Source organism: Nanorana parkeri, unplaced genomic scaffold (genome assembly GCF_000935625.1).
Source record: "Nanorana parkeri isolate BGI_ZX_2015 unplaced genomic scaffold, ASM93562v1 scaffold600, whole genome shotgun sequence".
Taxonomy (NCBI): domain Eukaryota; kingdom Metazoa; phylum Chordata; class Amphibia; order Anura; family Dicroglossidae; genus Nanorana; species Nanorana parkeri.
The window spans coordinates 420,967-439,039 of NW_017306868.1; the positions used below are offsets into that span (position 1 = coordinate 420,967).

At 42.8% G+C, this 18,073-nt stretch overlaps 1 protein-coding gene across 1 annotated transcript in view; it reads right to left on the reverse strand.

Moving 5' to 3' along the window:
• Positions 1–2,010: 2,010 nt before the first annotated feature.
• The window catches only part of LOC108792101 (protein kinase C and casein kinase substrate in neurons protein 1-like), a 55,135-nt gene continuing 39,072 nt past the window's right edge, over positions 2,011–18,073 (reverse strand). The window contains exons 5-10 of the mRNA XM_018562791.1: positions 17,092–17,247; positions 14,934–15,109; positions 12,798–12,918; positions 8,225–8,319; positions 7,518–7,612; positions 2,011–2,198 (exon numbers count right to left, since the gene is read on the reverse strand). Of these exons, the coding sequence (XP_018418293.1) occupies positions 2,083–2,198; positions 7,518–7,612; positions 8,225–8,319; positions 12,798–12,918; positions 14,934–15,109; positions 17,092–17,247 (759 nt within the window). The 3' untranslated portion in view covers positions 2,011–2,082. The remainder of the gene's footprint in view (positions 2,199–7,517; positions 7,613–8,224; positions 8,320–12,797; positions 12,919–14,933; positions 15,110–17,091; positions 17,248–18,073) is intronic.

Consider the following 18,073-nt stretch of genomic DNA (forward strand, 5'->3'; position numbering starts at 1 on the left):
CCTCTAAGTGGCGATTCCAGTGACCGGAGCAGGAGGGCGATGTGGTGCCGTCCGGAGAGCCGAGTGGCAGAGGAGCTGCTGGGATGTCACAGTGAACGGCTGTTGACGGAAGTGCTGTCTGTGGGGAGGTTGTGTCTCCAATGTCCAATGGGAGCGAAGGTGGAGTTCCAATGATAATGGTAATGGACAGCTGTTGGGAAGTAGGATAAATTGCCTAAAAATCATGTCACACCCTCATATACATTAGCTTTGTGTTCTGCTATTCAGTTTCTGACATTGATACTGCAGTACATATATACTTGTCCTACCAGGTTGGCACCTCCAGGAAGCAATGACAGGTACTCTGACACAAAAGATTTAAAGCTGAAATTCAGAAAGCTAAATACTAAGTCGTTATTATGCTCTTCCCTCCTGTAAGCATATTTACATGCTTGACTGATAGCATTGCTAAATGCAGTAGCGCCCTTCCTGTCATAGTCGGTGAACTGCTACACAACAGTGACATGCAGAGTGCGTTCGGAGCTGGGTGACGCATTCCCCTTGCCTGCGGCAGCCCAGCCCACTGACGCCCAGTCCCCCAACGTGGTCACCAAGCTATGTGTGAAGGAGGGAGAAAGAAGATGGGGAGAAGAAGGTCCCTCACTTGCTCGTCACTGATGAGGCATCGAGATCGATGTCCTCAGTGGTTTTTTATTTTTGATTGGACAGCTTGGACCAATGGCGCTTTGCCATTGGTCCAATCCATCCACAGAGCTCAAGCCTGTGGATGGATTCTGGTGCCAGCAGGGTCACACAGCTCAAACTTTGGCCACATAAGCAGGATGTGAACAAAATTCGAGTAAAGTATGACCAGCTTTAGTTCTAAAATACATTTATTAATTTTTAAAGAATACGTTTTTCAGATTATTTTTAAATATGTTTTATATAAATAAATAGTGTATGTATAGATATATACAACATACCAAAGTATCGTTGCTGATCAAGTTCATCCTGATCAGCAACGATATAGTGCCCCAACAAGACAATGTGCCATGCCACGGTGCTCGTATTGTGCAGGAGTGGTTTCAAGAACATGATGGAGAATTTACCTTGCTTAGGTGGCCCCCACAATCACCAGATCTCAATCCAATTGAGCATTTGTGGGACGAAGTTGAAAGAGCCATCAGGCAGCTGGTTCCACAACCATCAAATCTCACAGAACTGGACAGTGCTATTCATCAGGCATGGTGTCAGATTCCTTGCATCACCTTTCAACATCTCGTGGAGTCAATGCCAAGAAGAATTGCCGCAGTATTGAAGGCAATACCAACGAAGTACTGATGGGGTGGTCATGATAATCTGGCCACTCAGTGTATATATATCTATATATATATATATAGATATCTATATAGATATATATATATTCTTTTTAAATTATATAATGTTTTTGTATGTCTGTCTGAAGTTTATTTTTAAAAGACAAGTACCGAATACATCTATACAAGTGCTTAGAGATTGTTAAGTACAAAATGAAATATAGACAACTGATCATGAACAGCAGAGGGCATCACATTCATTTGTTAATGTTTATTATTTGCACAGGAAAAGGCACACTGACAAATATTGCAAAGTCCATAGGCACATTGGATACTGAAGCGTATCAAGCCAAGCAGAATTCAGCTGAAATCAGTGAGCATGGTTTGGTGTATATGTTCTTTACAATTCAGGATTTAGGGATTGCTGAAGGCTGGCAGTAACAGTAATCCAGAGAAACAGTGGCAATTCTTGTTTGCAGAACAGAATTCTGACCTGTTTAGGGTTGGTCAAAAGGGTGTTGCCACAGATATACTTTCATGTATAAGTGTTGTATGTTTTATATAAAAGGAGTGGTAGGATTTTTCTCTTAGTCAAGCTAAACGTTACAGACTCCATCTTGTTTTTTGCTTTTGGCCATGTAGGTTTCCAAATGCAGCCCAGCATTTAAGATGGGAAAAAAAAAAGTTCATTTATGGATTATTTTATCCTGTTTCACACGGTCCCTGTAGATCTGACTGTCCTTTTTATATGTCACATACTGGTTTCCACCTGTACAGCACTAATTCTCTATCCAGCAATAACTTCAACATAGTTGGCAGGATACAATCCAACTTGGCCACGGTCTGTAACTCCTTTGCACCAACCTTGTTCATCTTCATCTTCGATCTTTGTGAGTTCATCACCTAATTAAAGAAATACCATTAGAGGAAGAAGGTAGTGTAAACCAGCAAAGAAGTTGGCAATAAAATGTTCAAATTCAAGGCTAAGTGTTCAAATGTCTTGAATGTCAATGTATTACCTATGGACAATATTTACTGCTTAGGGGACAAGCCAAAGAATTAACCAGTTAACTGGTTTTGTCATATTGCCCAGAAAAGCTTTCCCTGCAAAGAAGCTGGTTCCAATCCCCAGCATGGTTGCTATCTGCAAGGAATTGGCACGTTCTCTTTGTGCTTGCGTTGGTTTCCTCGAGGTACTCCGGTTTCCTCCCACGCTCCAAAGACATGCTGAAAGGTTAATTGGCTCCTGTCTAAATTTGCCCCATATGCATGTGTTATAGGGATCTTAGATTGTAAGCTCCTTGAGGGCAGGAACTGATGTGAATGTGCAACTATGTAAAGAGCTGTGTAAATTATCGGCGCTATATAAATACCAATAATAAATAAACAAATATTTACCTATGTAATTGCCCGTACCAGTACGCAAGTCTGTAATGCAGAGAAATTCTCCACTAAAAGCTCATTAGAATCTGACACTTCTGAGAGTGTTGACATCCTGGTCCCCTGCTGTGCTCAACGGTTCCTCCTGACCCTTATGTCCCTACCATGTTCCGTAGTGATTTAGGGGTGAGCGAGAGCAGCCACTGAGCATAGTAAGTGACCAGGAATCCTGGAAGTGTTGTTTTTTGCAGAGACTTCCGCAGACTATTTATCTGTGTTAGAGTTGTGTCCATGGTGCAGACAGCAGGAATAATATGTTTTTACTTTCTTCTTTGCAGAGACAGCTTTTTCAGCCCTTTGATTTTAGTGAGTCACTGTAATACGCTATTGCAACTTTTTAAACACAGGCAAAACAGTCAAGTTTCTGAGGAACGTTCCACTGGCTTATAATGTTCCAAGACACTTTGGGGTCTGTTTATAAATGTTTTCGTACAAGATTCACACAACTTTCACCCAAGAATCACACATTTACTAAATAAATAAATGTGTGAACTAATTAAATGTGTGAATCCTGGGTGAAAATTGGGTGAATCCTGGTTGAAATAATTTATACATAGACTCCTTTGTATTAGAACCGAGAACAGAATGATTTATTTCCACCATCAAAAGCCTTCCTTTCCACCTTACTGTACAAAAATGGTTTAAAAAATATGTAAACATTACTATATTTACACTAAATTCCTTGGTCAATAAAGAATTAAATGGGGAGTGGAAGTTAGCACTTCTACCCAGGGGCGTCCCGAGGTCGGGCGTCACCCGGTCTCTAGACCGGGTGACCCCCCGTCGTGTTGTCATCGCGCATGCGTGACCATCTGATTGATGCCTGCCTGCGTCCATCTTGGTGATGGACGCCAGCAGAGAGAGGAGGGGACGTTCACCCGGCGGGATGAGGTATGCCGCCGGGTCCCCTCCTCTCTCCTGACACTATCGGGCTCTCGGTCCATGACCGAGTGCCCGACATTTTAGAGGGGGGTGACACCAAAATGACTGTCAGTGTGTCACTGCACCCCCCTTGTGACGCCACTGCTTCTACCTTCTCTATATTAGTATGTATTTATACACCTATGCCCATATTTAGCATGTGTATTGCATTGATATATGTGTACTATGCACTATTTCAGCAGTTCTCAACCTGTGGGTCACGACCCCTTCGGGGGTCGAATGACGATTTGCCAGGGGTCACCTAGCGGCTCCCGGCCGCCCGGGAGAGAAACACTTTCTCCCGGAGAGGTTTACTCTGTTGTGTTTTATTTTGTTGGTTTTTTTTATGACATCAAGGCCACAGGCCGCCGTCAGTCAGAAAAGAAAAAAACACCACCATAGGAATGCATAGCTAGATTCCTATTTGCTATTTCACTTTGCAATAGCCAATAGCAAACTAGCTATTGCACCCACGCTCCCCCTCTGCTGACAATCAGCAGAGGGGGAGCTGAAGTTGTCCATCAGGTCCCCTTCTTGTGATTGACAGCAGCAGAAGGCGGGTGCAATAGCTAGTTTGCTATTGGCTATTGCAAAGTGAAATAGTCAATAGGAATCTAGCTATGCATTCATATGGTGGTTTTTTCATTTTATTTATTCTGACGGCATACGCCAGTGGTTCTCAATCTGTGGGTCACTGTGTGATTTCTGCTGTGCTAGGTGAGAGTCCTCCTCAGCCCTCTCCTAGCGCAGCAGTGTCAGTTCTCCCTCCCTGCCGCCAGATGTCGCTGCAGCAGCCGCGTCATCCCTAACCCTACAACTTGGCAAATGTTACTAAGGGGTCCCAGCCCTAGAAAGGTTGAGAACCACTGCACTATTTAAAATCCTTTTATGAATATGTTCTATCATTTGTATTACTCTGTACACAATGGGTAAAAGAAAATTTGATTATAACGCATTGCAAGGATAACATAATTAATTAATTATTTTCTTCTCCTTTGACAATAAGTTCAATCTCCTATACACTGTACATTGTAGCTCTAACAAAACTAAATTCTATCAGTTTTATGACATAAAAACAATGTTTTTACTGAATGTCATTGTGATTTTTTTATGTTATTGAATTCCTTGTAGTATTAGGATTTTATTATACTTGCTCTTTTATCTTTGTATCACACTGGTGGATGGAAGGTTTAAAACATTTGTCAGCGTATTTGTGCTGCTTCTGTCCTTTCTGAGAGATTTCCCTTTACTCCCTTTCCTAGACCCAACAGGAAGTGAGAGGAAGTCTCTCTTAAGTGAGTGAAATTCCCTCAGTTGTCATGGGAACAAGTGTTTACAAGGTACCCTCACCTGTTGTTCTGGTGACAGTTCTAAAAGAATGGATTACTTTCGCATGATTTTCTGTTTTAGTGACCGTAGTCACCAGAACAAATATAGAGGGTGAATGTACCCAGTGTGGATACAGGCAGCAATAAAAACCTAAGAAGGGTTGCTACTCTTTGCTATTCTATGCAAAACTGAAGAAAATAGTTAGCTTTACATATGTTTTGATATTTTTTTATTATTGCTTTCAATAATCTGTGTATAAATAACTTCTAATTTTCTGTATTTATTGACTATAATAAGGGTCAGTGGTGTAACAACCGGGGGGCAGCCGGTGCGCTGGCCCCGGGCATAAAGCTGAAAGGGGGCGCCGGGCGCCGAAAATGGCACCTTTGGCCAAATGCCGAAAGTGCCATTTTCCTGCCGTTTTGTCAGCACAGCCGTGATGTCTATCCTCACCGCTGGGCGCTGCTCTTTGTCCCAGCGTGGAGGACAGAAAGTGACAGCCGGCCGAGCGCTGCGGGAGGAGACTGCCATGAGGGGCCGGTGTCTCTCCTCCCACACCGCTCAGCCGCCTATCACGGTGCGGCAGAGCAGTGTGGGGGCGGAGACAGCCCACGCTGTCACAGGAGGCTGGGCTCTCCTCCATGCTCTGCTCGCTTAGCCTCCTGTGACAGCGTGCCGGAGAGCAGGCTACATACACTCAGCCATCAGTGATCGCTGAGTGTTTGTAGATAATTGAGGATATGGTATGGTTACTGTATCCTCAATTATGAATGAATGGGAAGTGATCTGCATCACCTCCTGTCCATTCATAGTTGTAGTTATAGTAAACATACCATGTCCTCATGTTATCAATGAACAGGAACACTCATAGGGGATTCCTATTTATTGATAACAGGGGATACAGAAAAAGAGATTGAGGACTCTGTGTTCTCAATCTCTTTTTCTATTTTAAAAGGGAAATATCAGGAGTCTGTTTAGACCCCTAATATTTCCCCAAAGCCCCTAAAAGTAAAGTAAAAAATAAAAAGATTTAATAAAAAAAGATTTAATAGAAATGAATTTTAAAAAATTAAAAAGTTTATAAAAAAGAAATAAAAATAAAATATTTCAAAAATTAAAATAAAAACATGTGTGTGTGTGTGGGGGGTGCGGTCCCAGTGGATGTTGATATAATGGAGGGGGGGGCAAAAAAAATTTCGGCCCCGGGCGCCCATAACTCTGGTTACGCCACTGATAAGGGTATATATACTTTTATGTATATATAAATGATGTTACATAGTTACATAGTATTTGAGGTTGAATAAAGACATTAGTCCATCAAGTCCAACCTATTAGGATCTCATTCTAGGAGTACCCGTACCCCTGTATATTACGGTCCCTTAAGAAATCGTCCAAAAGTTTCTTGAACAATTCCACATTATTTGCTGAAATCACCGCCTGTGGCAGTGAGTTCCAGACCCTAACTGATCTTACTGTGAAGAACCCCCTTCGCCCCTTGTGCTGGAATTTTTTTTCCACCAATTTTAGGTGATGGCCTCTAGTTTTTGTAACGGAGTTAATTTTAAACAGTTTATCGCTAATGTTGCTACCACCATTAAACATTTTGTACATGGAAATCATATCCCCCCTTAATCTCCTCACCTCTAATGTGAACATGTTTAAATTTAGTAGCCTCGTCTCGTAGCTCTGGTCCTCCATACCCCTAATTAGTTTGGTTGCCCTTCGCTGGACTTTTTCCAACTCAAGGACATCTTTTCTTAGTACTGGTGACCAGAACTGGACCGCGTACTCCAGATGAGGTCGAACCAATGATCTATAAAGTGGCAAAATTATAGACTTGTCCCTGCAATACATCCCCTTTTTAATACAGGACAAGACCCTGCTAGCTTTGTTTACAGCAGCCTGGCACTGCAAACTACCTTTCAGTTTGTGGTCTACAATGACCCCCAAATCCTTCTCCATTTCTGACTTCCCCAGCGGCATACCCATAATTGTATAACCCATTTGTTTATTTTTAATTCCAAAGTGCATTACTTTGCATTTATCGACATTAAACCTCATCTGCCACATTAATGCCCACTCCCATGTTGCGTACCTGATTCTTATGAGCAATATAGGACTTCATTGCACAGGTTTACCTTGAGGTTTTAATTAGGGATGCACCGATACCAGTTCAGATACCAGTGCCAATACTTAGTATAGTAAACATACCAAGGCGCCCAGAACTCTGGTTACGCCACTGCTACTTATGGCTCTATTATAACAAACTTTAATTTCACTCAGAACTCGAACTACACATGGCATGGAGCAGTCACATTTTCATCACCATCTCCTGCTCTTAGAGCGTTGTAGACGTCCCCCAGCAGCCTGGACATGTGCCACATTCAAGAACACAGTAGTTAGTTATCTGTGGCCTATTTGCTCTTTTACTTTCATTTGCAAGCAACATGTCAAATACTTTGATCATCAATTATATGCAGTATGAGGCAGGACACTGTGGATGTTGAAAATGGCTAGGTTTAAAGGACGTACCTGCTTTGAAGCTGAGCTCATCAGTCTCCTGTCCAGAATAATCATACACAGCTCGAACTCGGACCCCGGGCACGTTTATTGGTGGTCTATTCATACTGTAAACCAATCATAGGGTTCATGTTATAGGTATCAGTATTATTTAATTTATGTAGTTTCTTCCCTGGTTGCAATGTTGTAGATTTAATTTGTTGACAAGTGACCTCATAAGATTACAAGTCCTCTCCTTTACTCTGACAGGAATGGGAGTGAGCAGTTGTGTTGAGCATACACAGTGAAGATGTTAGAGGAAAATAAGTGTGCTGCTAGTCAATTTCCCTACCTCTTGAAATGTCCAGAAATCTTGCATTTACTCGGGGCCATTCCTATAATGGGGCAACCGCCTCAGGCGGCATCTCATTGGGTTATGTTGGGGGAGGGGGGTGGCAGGTGTGCATGCGGTCCCCTTTCCAGCAAGGGCGTCCAAAGTTGCTAAGAGATCTTAGCAACTTTTTTGGGTGTTTTGGGTGTTCTTGCCCAAAAGCAGGCAGAGTAGGATCTCCTCGTAGTTAGCAAAGATATGGCCAGGTAGTATACCTAACTATCCAGCATTCACCAAAAGCTGAAATATCACTTTTGGGGGCTATTATTAGTAGGGGTTTGACATTGTAAAAGTGAGGACAAGTTTGCACCCTGCTCACTATAAGAGAGTTTTGCCAGATTTGTCTCACCTGGTCTCAGTGGGAGTCACACTGTGTAACTTCACGTTATCCTCTTTCACTTTCTTCTTTCTCACTATCTGTTGCTCTATGTCTGGATTCCACTCCTGCAGTGAAGAAATTGATATGTTCTTGTGATGGAAATATATATTGTATATTATTGTAGGCTGATGTATTTTTCCCTCTTTTAATATTTGGCCTGAGATATGTTGTTTACATCCAAAGACGGGCCTGATCTCTGGTCCACTGTCCCTTACCTTGACTAGAAATGACAGCATTGGCTTTTCCTTTTTTTTAGAAAGCTTCTAATAAAGTATTCAAGCCTCAGGCAGCAGTGGATAGCACCTGTAGTGTATTGCGAGTACTGTTGTAGTGTATTGTGAGTACTAATGACAATGTGGGAGTTGCTATCACTGAATTCCCCTAAAAATCCTTAAGGCCTGACTTTCATTCTGATCAAATGGCTTCAATACTTTGAGTCTCTGAGGTATGGAGATCACAAATTCTGACCTCACTTGCTGCATACTTTTTCCAGGTTTGTGACTCTTAAAGCTGAACTGCAGCCTAACCTTCAGTATTGCACAGTTGTACAAGCTCTTCTCCTGTACTGAAAATGCTAACTCTGATTTCACTGCACACTGTGAGTCTCTCTCTCATTTCCTGGCTGAAGGATGTCCAAGATCATCTAGTACTTTCCTCCCCAGCCATGCTGTCCCTGGCTCACTTCTTCCATTCACTGGATTCATTGAACATTTCTGGATGAAAAAGTAAATATCATACCATTTTAAGGTCTAAGGGACAGTTTGGGTATAACAAATAGACTACATTTCTCATATATTAAAAGAAATTGAGTAGTTAAAAGAGATCAAACTCTATTGCTGGAACACCTATGGCTCCATAAAGCATTTGCGTTTTCCACACGGTTTTCTGTGCAGAAGACCACGCGACATGCAAACGCTAAAATCTTTCATCTGCACAGATTCCGCTCGTTTGCGGCTATTACTATAGCTGCGAACATGCGGAATCGGTCAAAGAAAATTGCACTGGGACTATTTTGCAGGCCGCAAAAGTCTGAACAATGCACATTAAAGTGCATTGTTTTTTAATGTTTGGAGCAGCTCTGCATGAATTTGGCTGGCCGAATACACACGGAGAACAGCTCCTGTGTGAATGGAGCTTATAACAAATTGAGTTTGGCGCAAAAAAATCTTCTAAACATAGATGGACTAGGGAAAAAGCTCCCTATTAGATGTTTATATAAATATAATAAGTAGGGATGCACAGATATTTTTCGAGTACCAGTGCAGATACTTGGCATTTTCATGAGAACTACCAGGGTTGCAGCGGTTGCAGCTGGGACCTGGCTCTGGTGCTCCACCACTGTCCTGAAATCATTAGTCTGTATTGTTTTAGAAAAACTGTCACATGACAATGAACAAAAATGTATCGTACTTGTAAGTACCAGTGCTCGTACTCGCAAAACTGGTATCTGTGCATCCCTTTATTTATATTTATAAAAACAAAATCGTACATTAAAACAGAGATGTAATAGTCCCAGGAGCTCCGTGTGCTCCTTACAAATGACAGCGGCCTCCTAATTTTTGAATTTTTCTCTAGTCTCGGAGCTCAAAAGTATCGGTACATGTACTCGTACTTGTACCGAGTACTGTATTTGGTATCTGTGCAACCCTAATAATAAGTAATATGGACTGCTAACCATTAAAAGTAAGGGAACCCTACAATAAAAATGGAGGAGTAGTTTCCCCACTGTAAATAATTTGGGGTAAAAAAAAGGTGCAGAAGACAAATCTGGGAAGCTTTAGAAAAATATAATTGAAATTGGTAAACTGGGTGTTTATTTCCACTGCAGAATATTCTGAATGGAAGGAGGACAGTGATAGTCACTGTCTGAAGTATTGGGCTCCTAATCCAAACCTGGATTATATGTTATTTAGCTGTAGATTAGTGAAAAGGTTCTAGAATAGAGTCACGGACTCAGTGAGTGGCCTGGCGTGGAGACTGTAAGGGCACAATGGCGGCCGCGCGAATGCGCAAAAGCCCAATCTCAGGAAGCACGCTGTAGTGCGCATGCACGAGGTTAGCATGAAGACGCGCTGGAAGACGCGCAGACGGATGGCGCACAGAAAGTGAGGTAGTTGCCTCAATTAGGTGACTATATAAGGATGAGCCTGCCTGCTTCACATTGATGATGGTCTTGTCAGCTTGTGTTGCCTGTGCCTCTGTCGATTTGCCTATGGCTTGTTTGACTTGGATTGCCCTGGACTACCCTTCTGATTGCTGCCTGCCCCAACCTCAGCCTGTTCTCTGGATTTGCTTTTGTCTGATGATTTTGTGCTTCGCTGCCCGGCTGGATCTGATCATTGGCTTCCTCCACTATGACTTCTGGCTCCTGAGTCTGTTCCTACGCTACCCGCCCAGTTTGATCCTTGGCCTGATGAGCTCTCTACAGGAAGTCTCCTGCACGGTGTCTGCTTCCAATCCGTGGCACTTTTACTGGAGACCAGAGAAGAGCACAATGGGGATCGGCTTGGATTGACCCTGCTAGCAGTGAGAATCACAACTTAACTTGGGGAGACATTTCAGGGTACTCTATCTAAGAAGTGAACAGGTTCAGTGATCTGGTATAATTGTAGAAGTATAGGCCACTACCAGCACCACTGCCCAAGGCCACTGAAAGAGGAAGAAAGCTGGCAGAAGCCACAGGGAGACATCTTAGAGCCCTTGCAAAGGTGGTAATCAGGCGTCCAACTACATAAGTTAATTGCAACCTTTAAGTAGAATCCCACCTGATACCTTGGAGAGACAGTTAGACACTTTCTGGGGTATAGGATTCCACTGTTTGAGAACGAATATTCATCAATTTTCAAAGTGTCGTCTGGAGCATCACTTTGAATGTCACAGAAGGAAGAGAAATACAACTTTAGTTGGTCTGACCTGTAACCTCAACCGCTTTTACTTTATTCCCCATTAAACTCACAGGCCCCTCATCTGTGGTGCCTGTTCTAGTAGAAGTAATTCACATGTGAGCTCTCTGCCCAAGCCACTATATCCAGACTTCTATGATAAGTACCTGCCCCCTCCCAAAGCTGAAGGATTTAGAAACTTACAGAATTCGTCATAGAAGTACCCATGTGATGATTACCTGCAGATCAAGCTGTCACTCAGCCCCTTGGTTGTCAGTCAACTAGGAACCTTTGATATGCTATCCATTGTTCCTGACCCCAAGGGTCTACAAAAGGGTCTTCCATTGTGGGGACCAACACGGATTTTGTGAAATGGTGTCACGTACCTGGTTGGAGACTGAATGCGTGAGGAGGCCTCCCTTGCACCTCGTGTCCTGAGGACTCTGGAAGTGGGGACAGAGTCATGGCAGACAACGAGTGGCACGGGTGCCAGTGGTGTTAATACCGTGCAAGCTAAAGATTTGGTTCTGTAGCAGAACTGGGGTAATCTGAAATTCAGGGTCAACAAGCCGAGGTCACACCAAGCGGGCAGATAAGGTACACAAGGATGAGGTGGAGGCAGTCCAGTAAACAATCCGTGGTCGAGGGCAGGAGGCAAGCAAGAATGGTCAAAACAATCCGTGGTTGAAGGTAGGTGGCAGGCAAGATTGGTCAGGGCAAATCCGGGTCAAGACAAACATGCAGGAATCACAGGAAACAGGAATCAAAGGACACAGGAATTCAGGAGGGTTGGAGACAATCCAGCAATATGGAGGTGTGCAGGCAGGCTGAGCTTAAATTGATGAAGTCAATTGATCAAGTGCATAGTTACATAGTATTTGAGGTTAAAAAAAGACATTAGTCCATCAAGTCCAACCTATTAGGATCTCATTCTAGGAGAACCTGTACCAATGCCCATTTTATCCAGGTCCTCCTGTAATGTTATAATGTCTAAGTCCGTGTCTATTACCCTCCCAATTTTGGTGTCATCCGCAAACACGTAAATATCGCTGTGCATCACTTCCTGTGCGCCATTTGGCACGCTTTTCCGCGGCGCACGCAAGTGTCCTCCGAACAGTATGGAAAGCGGGACTTGGCGCATGCGCAGAAGCAGAGGGTTGCTGACAAATGGCTCTTTGCTCCCGTTGCCTATAAATGTGACTCTTTGCCAGAGAGTGTGCATCCCATGTTGTGGCATGTACCAATATCTGGTTCAAGAGCAGAAAACCCCAACAGAGAGAGTCGGAAGGCTACAGTAGCTGTAGAATATAGGGGAATTTTTCAGCCAGAAGAGGTGCCCCTCGAACCTGAGGATAAAGTAAAGACCCAAGGTTTAAGGAAGACATCTTCTTTAAAGCCTCCCAAAAAACGTAGAAATACACCTGAACCCAGAGAACAAAGTGTCAAGCGACCGATTCAACCCCCATGAGACTGACATTTATACAGTATGACTCTAAGGGAAACAGTTCAGAAGAGGCAATTACTACAGTACGCAAATGTGATAACATTTGGTTCCATGTAGATGGAGTTAATTTTTAAGCTACAAATCCTGTTATTTGGGGACCAAAGACCTTTCAACAATCAAAACATCACCCGCTAGCCCTAAATCATTCTCAGCTCACCTCTATTTGAGGCCAATTCATTAACATCCCAGGGCCATGCCGGTTCCTCCACCACTTCAAATCTTCCTGGTCGCTGACTGCCATAATGGCCTGGTTCAAGTCGCCATAGACAGTCATAATGCTGTAAATACAACAAAGTCAGTAACTGTTTATGGCAATATCATACATACTACCTGTGGAATAGATTTCAACCTTAAAACATTTTCTCAGTCACATTAAAGCATATCTAAACCAAAAAAAACAAAAATGTAAGGTGATGGCTGCATTAGTTTATTTTTTAAGTTTTTTTTCCTTTATTTTCAACTGGTAATCCTGCCAGTAACCCTCATCACACTGTATCTATGGAGGAGCAGTGTTGCCACTGCAGGCTGATTTTTTTATTTGGCTACACAAAACCTCCCCCTTTCCTTACATAGGAAGGAGGGATTGTATAGTTCCCAGTAGATAGCTTGAGAAGCTGAAAACATTATTTCATGTTTCCACTGATTTCAGTTGAGATTTCACTAGTGCTTTTTTATTGGCATTGCTATTAAAGCCCAGTTTCTGAAAGAACTCCGCTTGACTTATATAGTCACATTGATTCATCTATTAAGTATTCAAGACTTTATGGGATCTCAGTTTGGTCTTGTCAGCCCTTCAGGGTACACCCTTTAAAGTGGAAGTAAACTTCTAATAGAACAAAAGAAGGGACCCCAGAAGCTGCAGCAGTAATCCTCAACAGCACTGCTCCCCTGAGTCACTGGTGCTTCCATCCTTGTCCAAGTCCCCTTTCGGGTTCCATGAGTGTGCACTGAGCTGTGCATGCATTTCTCAGTGCACAGTTGTAGAGAAAAGTCCTGACAGGCAGGGAGAAACTTCTTGTCAACACTTTTGACAATTTAGGCTTAACTTCCACTTTAGGCTGTTATGTGAAGTACCTTTTAATATCCTCCCCCAGAAGGTTGCCTTTCTGGTTAACATCACCTTGGTGGGGAGAGGGTCAGAGATGGTGGCTTCATTCCACATTAACCCTGCCCTCTTTTTGCCCATCCCCGCCCTATACAAATGAGATCACTCTTTACTGTCTGAATGCGATTAGAGCAATCAAGATCTACCTGAACTGAAAGGTGGATTCTCATTTTGTCATATCTAAAGGCTAAGGGATCTCTGGTGACCAGGGTGACAATCGCAAACTGGATTTGTCTGAGAATTTTGCAGGTGTGTTTGGCTAATGACACTTTGCAGAGCATTTCAGTATTGGGCACTACTCAATCTTGCATCAAGGGAAGGCACTGGAAATCAATACCTACCCAGACACACTGCAAACTCACAGACTTCAATTTTTTCTCCCACTAACCATGATGCTGAGGCATTCTATCTACCACTGGTCACTTAAACTGGGATACCCTACCTTACACTGACTACCGAAGCTGGGGAGATCTGCATTTCACGAACCACCAATGCTGAGGTATTTATTCTCCCAATGACCACCAACCCTGGGACATTCTTTCTCCCACTGACTAATGATGCTGCAGGGCTCTTTCTCCCACTGATACCGGAACATTTTTAATTGCCAACTGGGGCAATTTTACTAAGGGGCAATTCTAAGCTCAGAAAAAAACAAGCAAATTCTGTGCAAGAAGCAATCCTAGCAGCAGAATGTTGCTTTGACTGTACTGGTTGTGTCAGTACAGACTGTACTGGTTGTGTCAGTACAGTACTGATCATTTCTTTACAGACATGTTTTTGGTTGTGTCAGTACAGTACTGATCTTGTCTCTGTTTGTACAGTAATGCTTGCCTCCCTGGTTGTGTCAGTATGGTATTAATTGGGTATCTATGGGCATGTTCCTGGCTGTGTTAGTATGGTAATGATTGTATGACTTATGAAGTATTTCCAAGACTTACAAAATTATAACAGTAACAATATAGCCATATTGTTACTGTTATAATTTTGTAAGTCTTGGAAATTTCTTTTTGGTGCTGTGTGTGTGTGTGTGGGAGGGGGGGACAAAATAGTTTGCCTAGGAGAAAAAGTATAAATTTGGCCTTGTGAGTGTTTCCGTACTATTGGCCACTCAGCTCCTAATTTATATAGTATAAGAAATGTAAGCACTCCTTTCCCTGCCTCTGCCACTCCCTCTTTCTGGTAGCTTACCTCTCATTATTGGTAATGTCAAGGTGTTTGTGTATCGATAGCAGTGCTTGTTTGAGAAAGAGTATTTTCTTCTGCTCCAGTTGCTGGCTTTGGTCAAATACAGTTTCCATTTCTTCCATATACTTGGGATTATATTTATTGAGTTCTTGTAGGGCCTTATCGTACCTTTGCCTTACCTATACCAGTTATAAAGAAGAAAATAAAGTTCAATCAGTGTGTATATTAAAGCCTATCATGCATTCTAATGTGTTTACAAACCATGCCTAGAAATGCTAAAAAGCAACTAAAGGTGTAAACAAAACTGTAGAACAGCCCCAAGGGCCTATATAAGCCCTCCCACACTAGCCATGCTTCAGTCGTAGCAACCTAGTATGGAAACAATGGCCATAACCCATGAGGGGGAGGGGACCGGTGTCCCTCCCTTAACTCTGAGAGAAGGAATTTACAATAAGAAAAAAAAATATGATTCTTCTATCATGTGTTTAGGGACACAGAATCCAATATAATGCCACAGGATATAAAAAAGCAGTACCCAGAAGAAGGACAGGTAACCCGAACAATAGGAATGAGCACACCACCTAAACCAAAAGTGAGAAGATTCACTGTGACATGGCAGAACTGAAAGCTGGAGAGCCCCTCTGGGGACCCTCCGGAAATGCAAAAAGGATATCACACATCCTAAGAGCAGTCCTGGAATTCAGATAGATCTAAATAGCCTGGACAACTTTCGGACAGTGGAGTATATTTCTCCCAGGTGCTCAGGATGACAACATGATGGATGTCCTCATTGAGATGAAAGGCTTAGATCACTTTGGGTACAAAAAAACACCCTGTTTTTATGAAGACCCAGAAATGTTTCCCCACAGAATAATGCAGCCAGTTCCCAAACTCTGCTGACTAAGTGATTGCCACAAGTACGTGATTGCCACTGTGTGGCAAAGGAAAATAGGGAAATCTCCCAGTTTGGTTTGAAAGAGGTCTGCTGAATTCTTTACTTACCCCTTCTGGCATTAAAGAATTTCTGCAATTGAGAGATTCTAATGCTATTCCCCCTTGTGAAAAGTACCGTTACCTGCAAATTAGTAATTTTGTTAAATCTTTAGTGAAAAATAACTCCTCTACCATGACGTTGACACCATTTGAGAGATGCTGTCACTCTAACCTATATATATCGGGTATTATTTCTTTAATTTATTCTTTCTTACTGTCCTCTTTCACCCTTTTGCTACTTATCAGCATAGATGGCAGGAAGAATTGGGTAGATCGTTATCTGCTCAGGGCTGGCAAGCTATTTGGGGGTCTACAGCCTGTTGCTCTCGTAATGTGCTGGCAGTTGAGAGTTCTTATAAAGTGTTATTTTGATGGTACTGTACGCCGGCCTGCCTTGCAAAGTTCATTCCGCTGTGCTCCCCCAACTGCTTTAGAGGTTGCTTGGAGCCTGGCACTACGCTCTACATCTGGTGGACCTGCCCGCAGGCAGATAAATTATGGATTAGGGTTTACAATTTGATTTGCCTTGAAGGAACGCTTGCGAGGCGTTATTACTGAAACCCATAGACTGTAGATGTCATGAGCACACCAGCACGACACAATCCAAGTCAGTGCAAATCCATTTTATTGATAGATGTCACTCAAATATCAAGCACTTTCTGGGCCGCATAGGGTCCCCTTAATCAAGCTCACAAATGACACTGTGTTTTTCATTTTTATTGTTTCATTTTAAGCAATGTTAAAATCACTGCTCCTTTAAAAACTGTATTTTTTAAAAGTGTTTTTTGCATTGATACATGTCCCCCAGGGCAGTACCCAAATCCCCATACCCTTTTTATTGCCATTAATGTGCATATAAGCCTTCAAAAAGGGGACAATTTATTTTTCAAGTTCAGGTACCATAGACTTGCATTGAGTTTGAGTTCTAACTTTTTCCATGTTCTAAAATTCGAATTTGAACTGAACATGGGGGTGTTCGGCCCATCACTAACAATGTTATGGCTGTTCAGTGTATATTGCTAATAATGTTTTCGGTCAAGCCCACAGTGTATAAAACAATGTTATTTGCATGACATCATAACTACACATACTGTAGATGTAAAAGGGTAGTAGTTACAAATATGAATGGGACAACATAGCTTACTTAAAATAATTAGCTCCATCTCACCTTGTCCTTGTCCTGTTCAAATTTTTCACGATCTTCTGTGAGCTTCTTCTGCTTGTCTAGAGAAAATTCTGGGTTGATCTTTCCATTGTTCTCTCTGACACTTGCTAAATGTTCCTTTTTGCATGCTTTGTGGTATGCTGCCTTTGCCTTCTCAAGCTGCAGAAAGATTACAACACAAAATGCTTCATAACAGGGGATTACCGATGAGCAACATACAAGGGTCACATCTGCAACCAGGCCCAGAGGGGATAGTGGTCTGCTGCTAGGACACCCAGATGCAACTGACTATTATTAGAGCACCGCAGCACACACCTAACCCTACTTAGATTATACTTAAGGTACATGTGAAGAAAACATTGAGCCAAAATGGTCTTCATGTGTATGGATAACATGGTACAGACCCAGTGTCAGGAAGCCAAGTTTGGCCCTTGTGCTCGGAATCCTGCACAGGCACCTGCACAGGTGCGTGGGCATAGTTTGGCTCACAAAATTGAGCACCGCCGGGCGCCTCTGTGCAAACATGCGCACATTGTCTCACAGCATGCGTGCAGATCTGCGTGTTGTGAATTTTCTCCCTAAATGGGCTATTTAAGGCTGTGACATTCTAGCCTTCAATGCTGACTGGTCTTCAGCTGTTCCCTGTATCCTGAACCCAACATCCAGACCCTGATCTTCTGGTGTTTGACCAGGCTTGGCTGACTATTCTGATGCTCTTCTGGATTTCCACGACCTCGGCTTGTTTCTAACCACGCTCCTGTCTGCTGTTCTGTACTTCGCTGCCCACAAGTTGCTGATCCGGCCTACGTCTTGTCCACTTTCCTGGTACCTCGCTGCTCGACTGTCACAGGTCCGACTTGTCTTGGACTTCATTTCTACCGGCACTCATGCCTCTCCTGTCCTTTGCACCTGTTCCACTTCCAGTGGTTCTTTGACTGGAGCCTCAAGTGAGGCCTTCCTCGTTAACTTAGACTCCTGTAAGGTA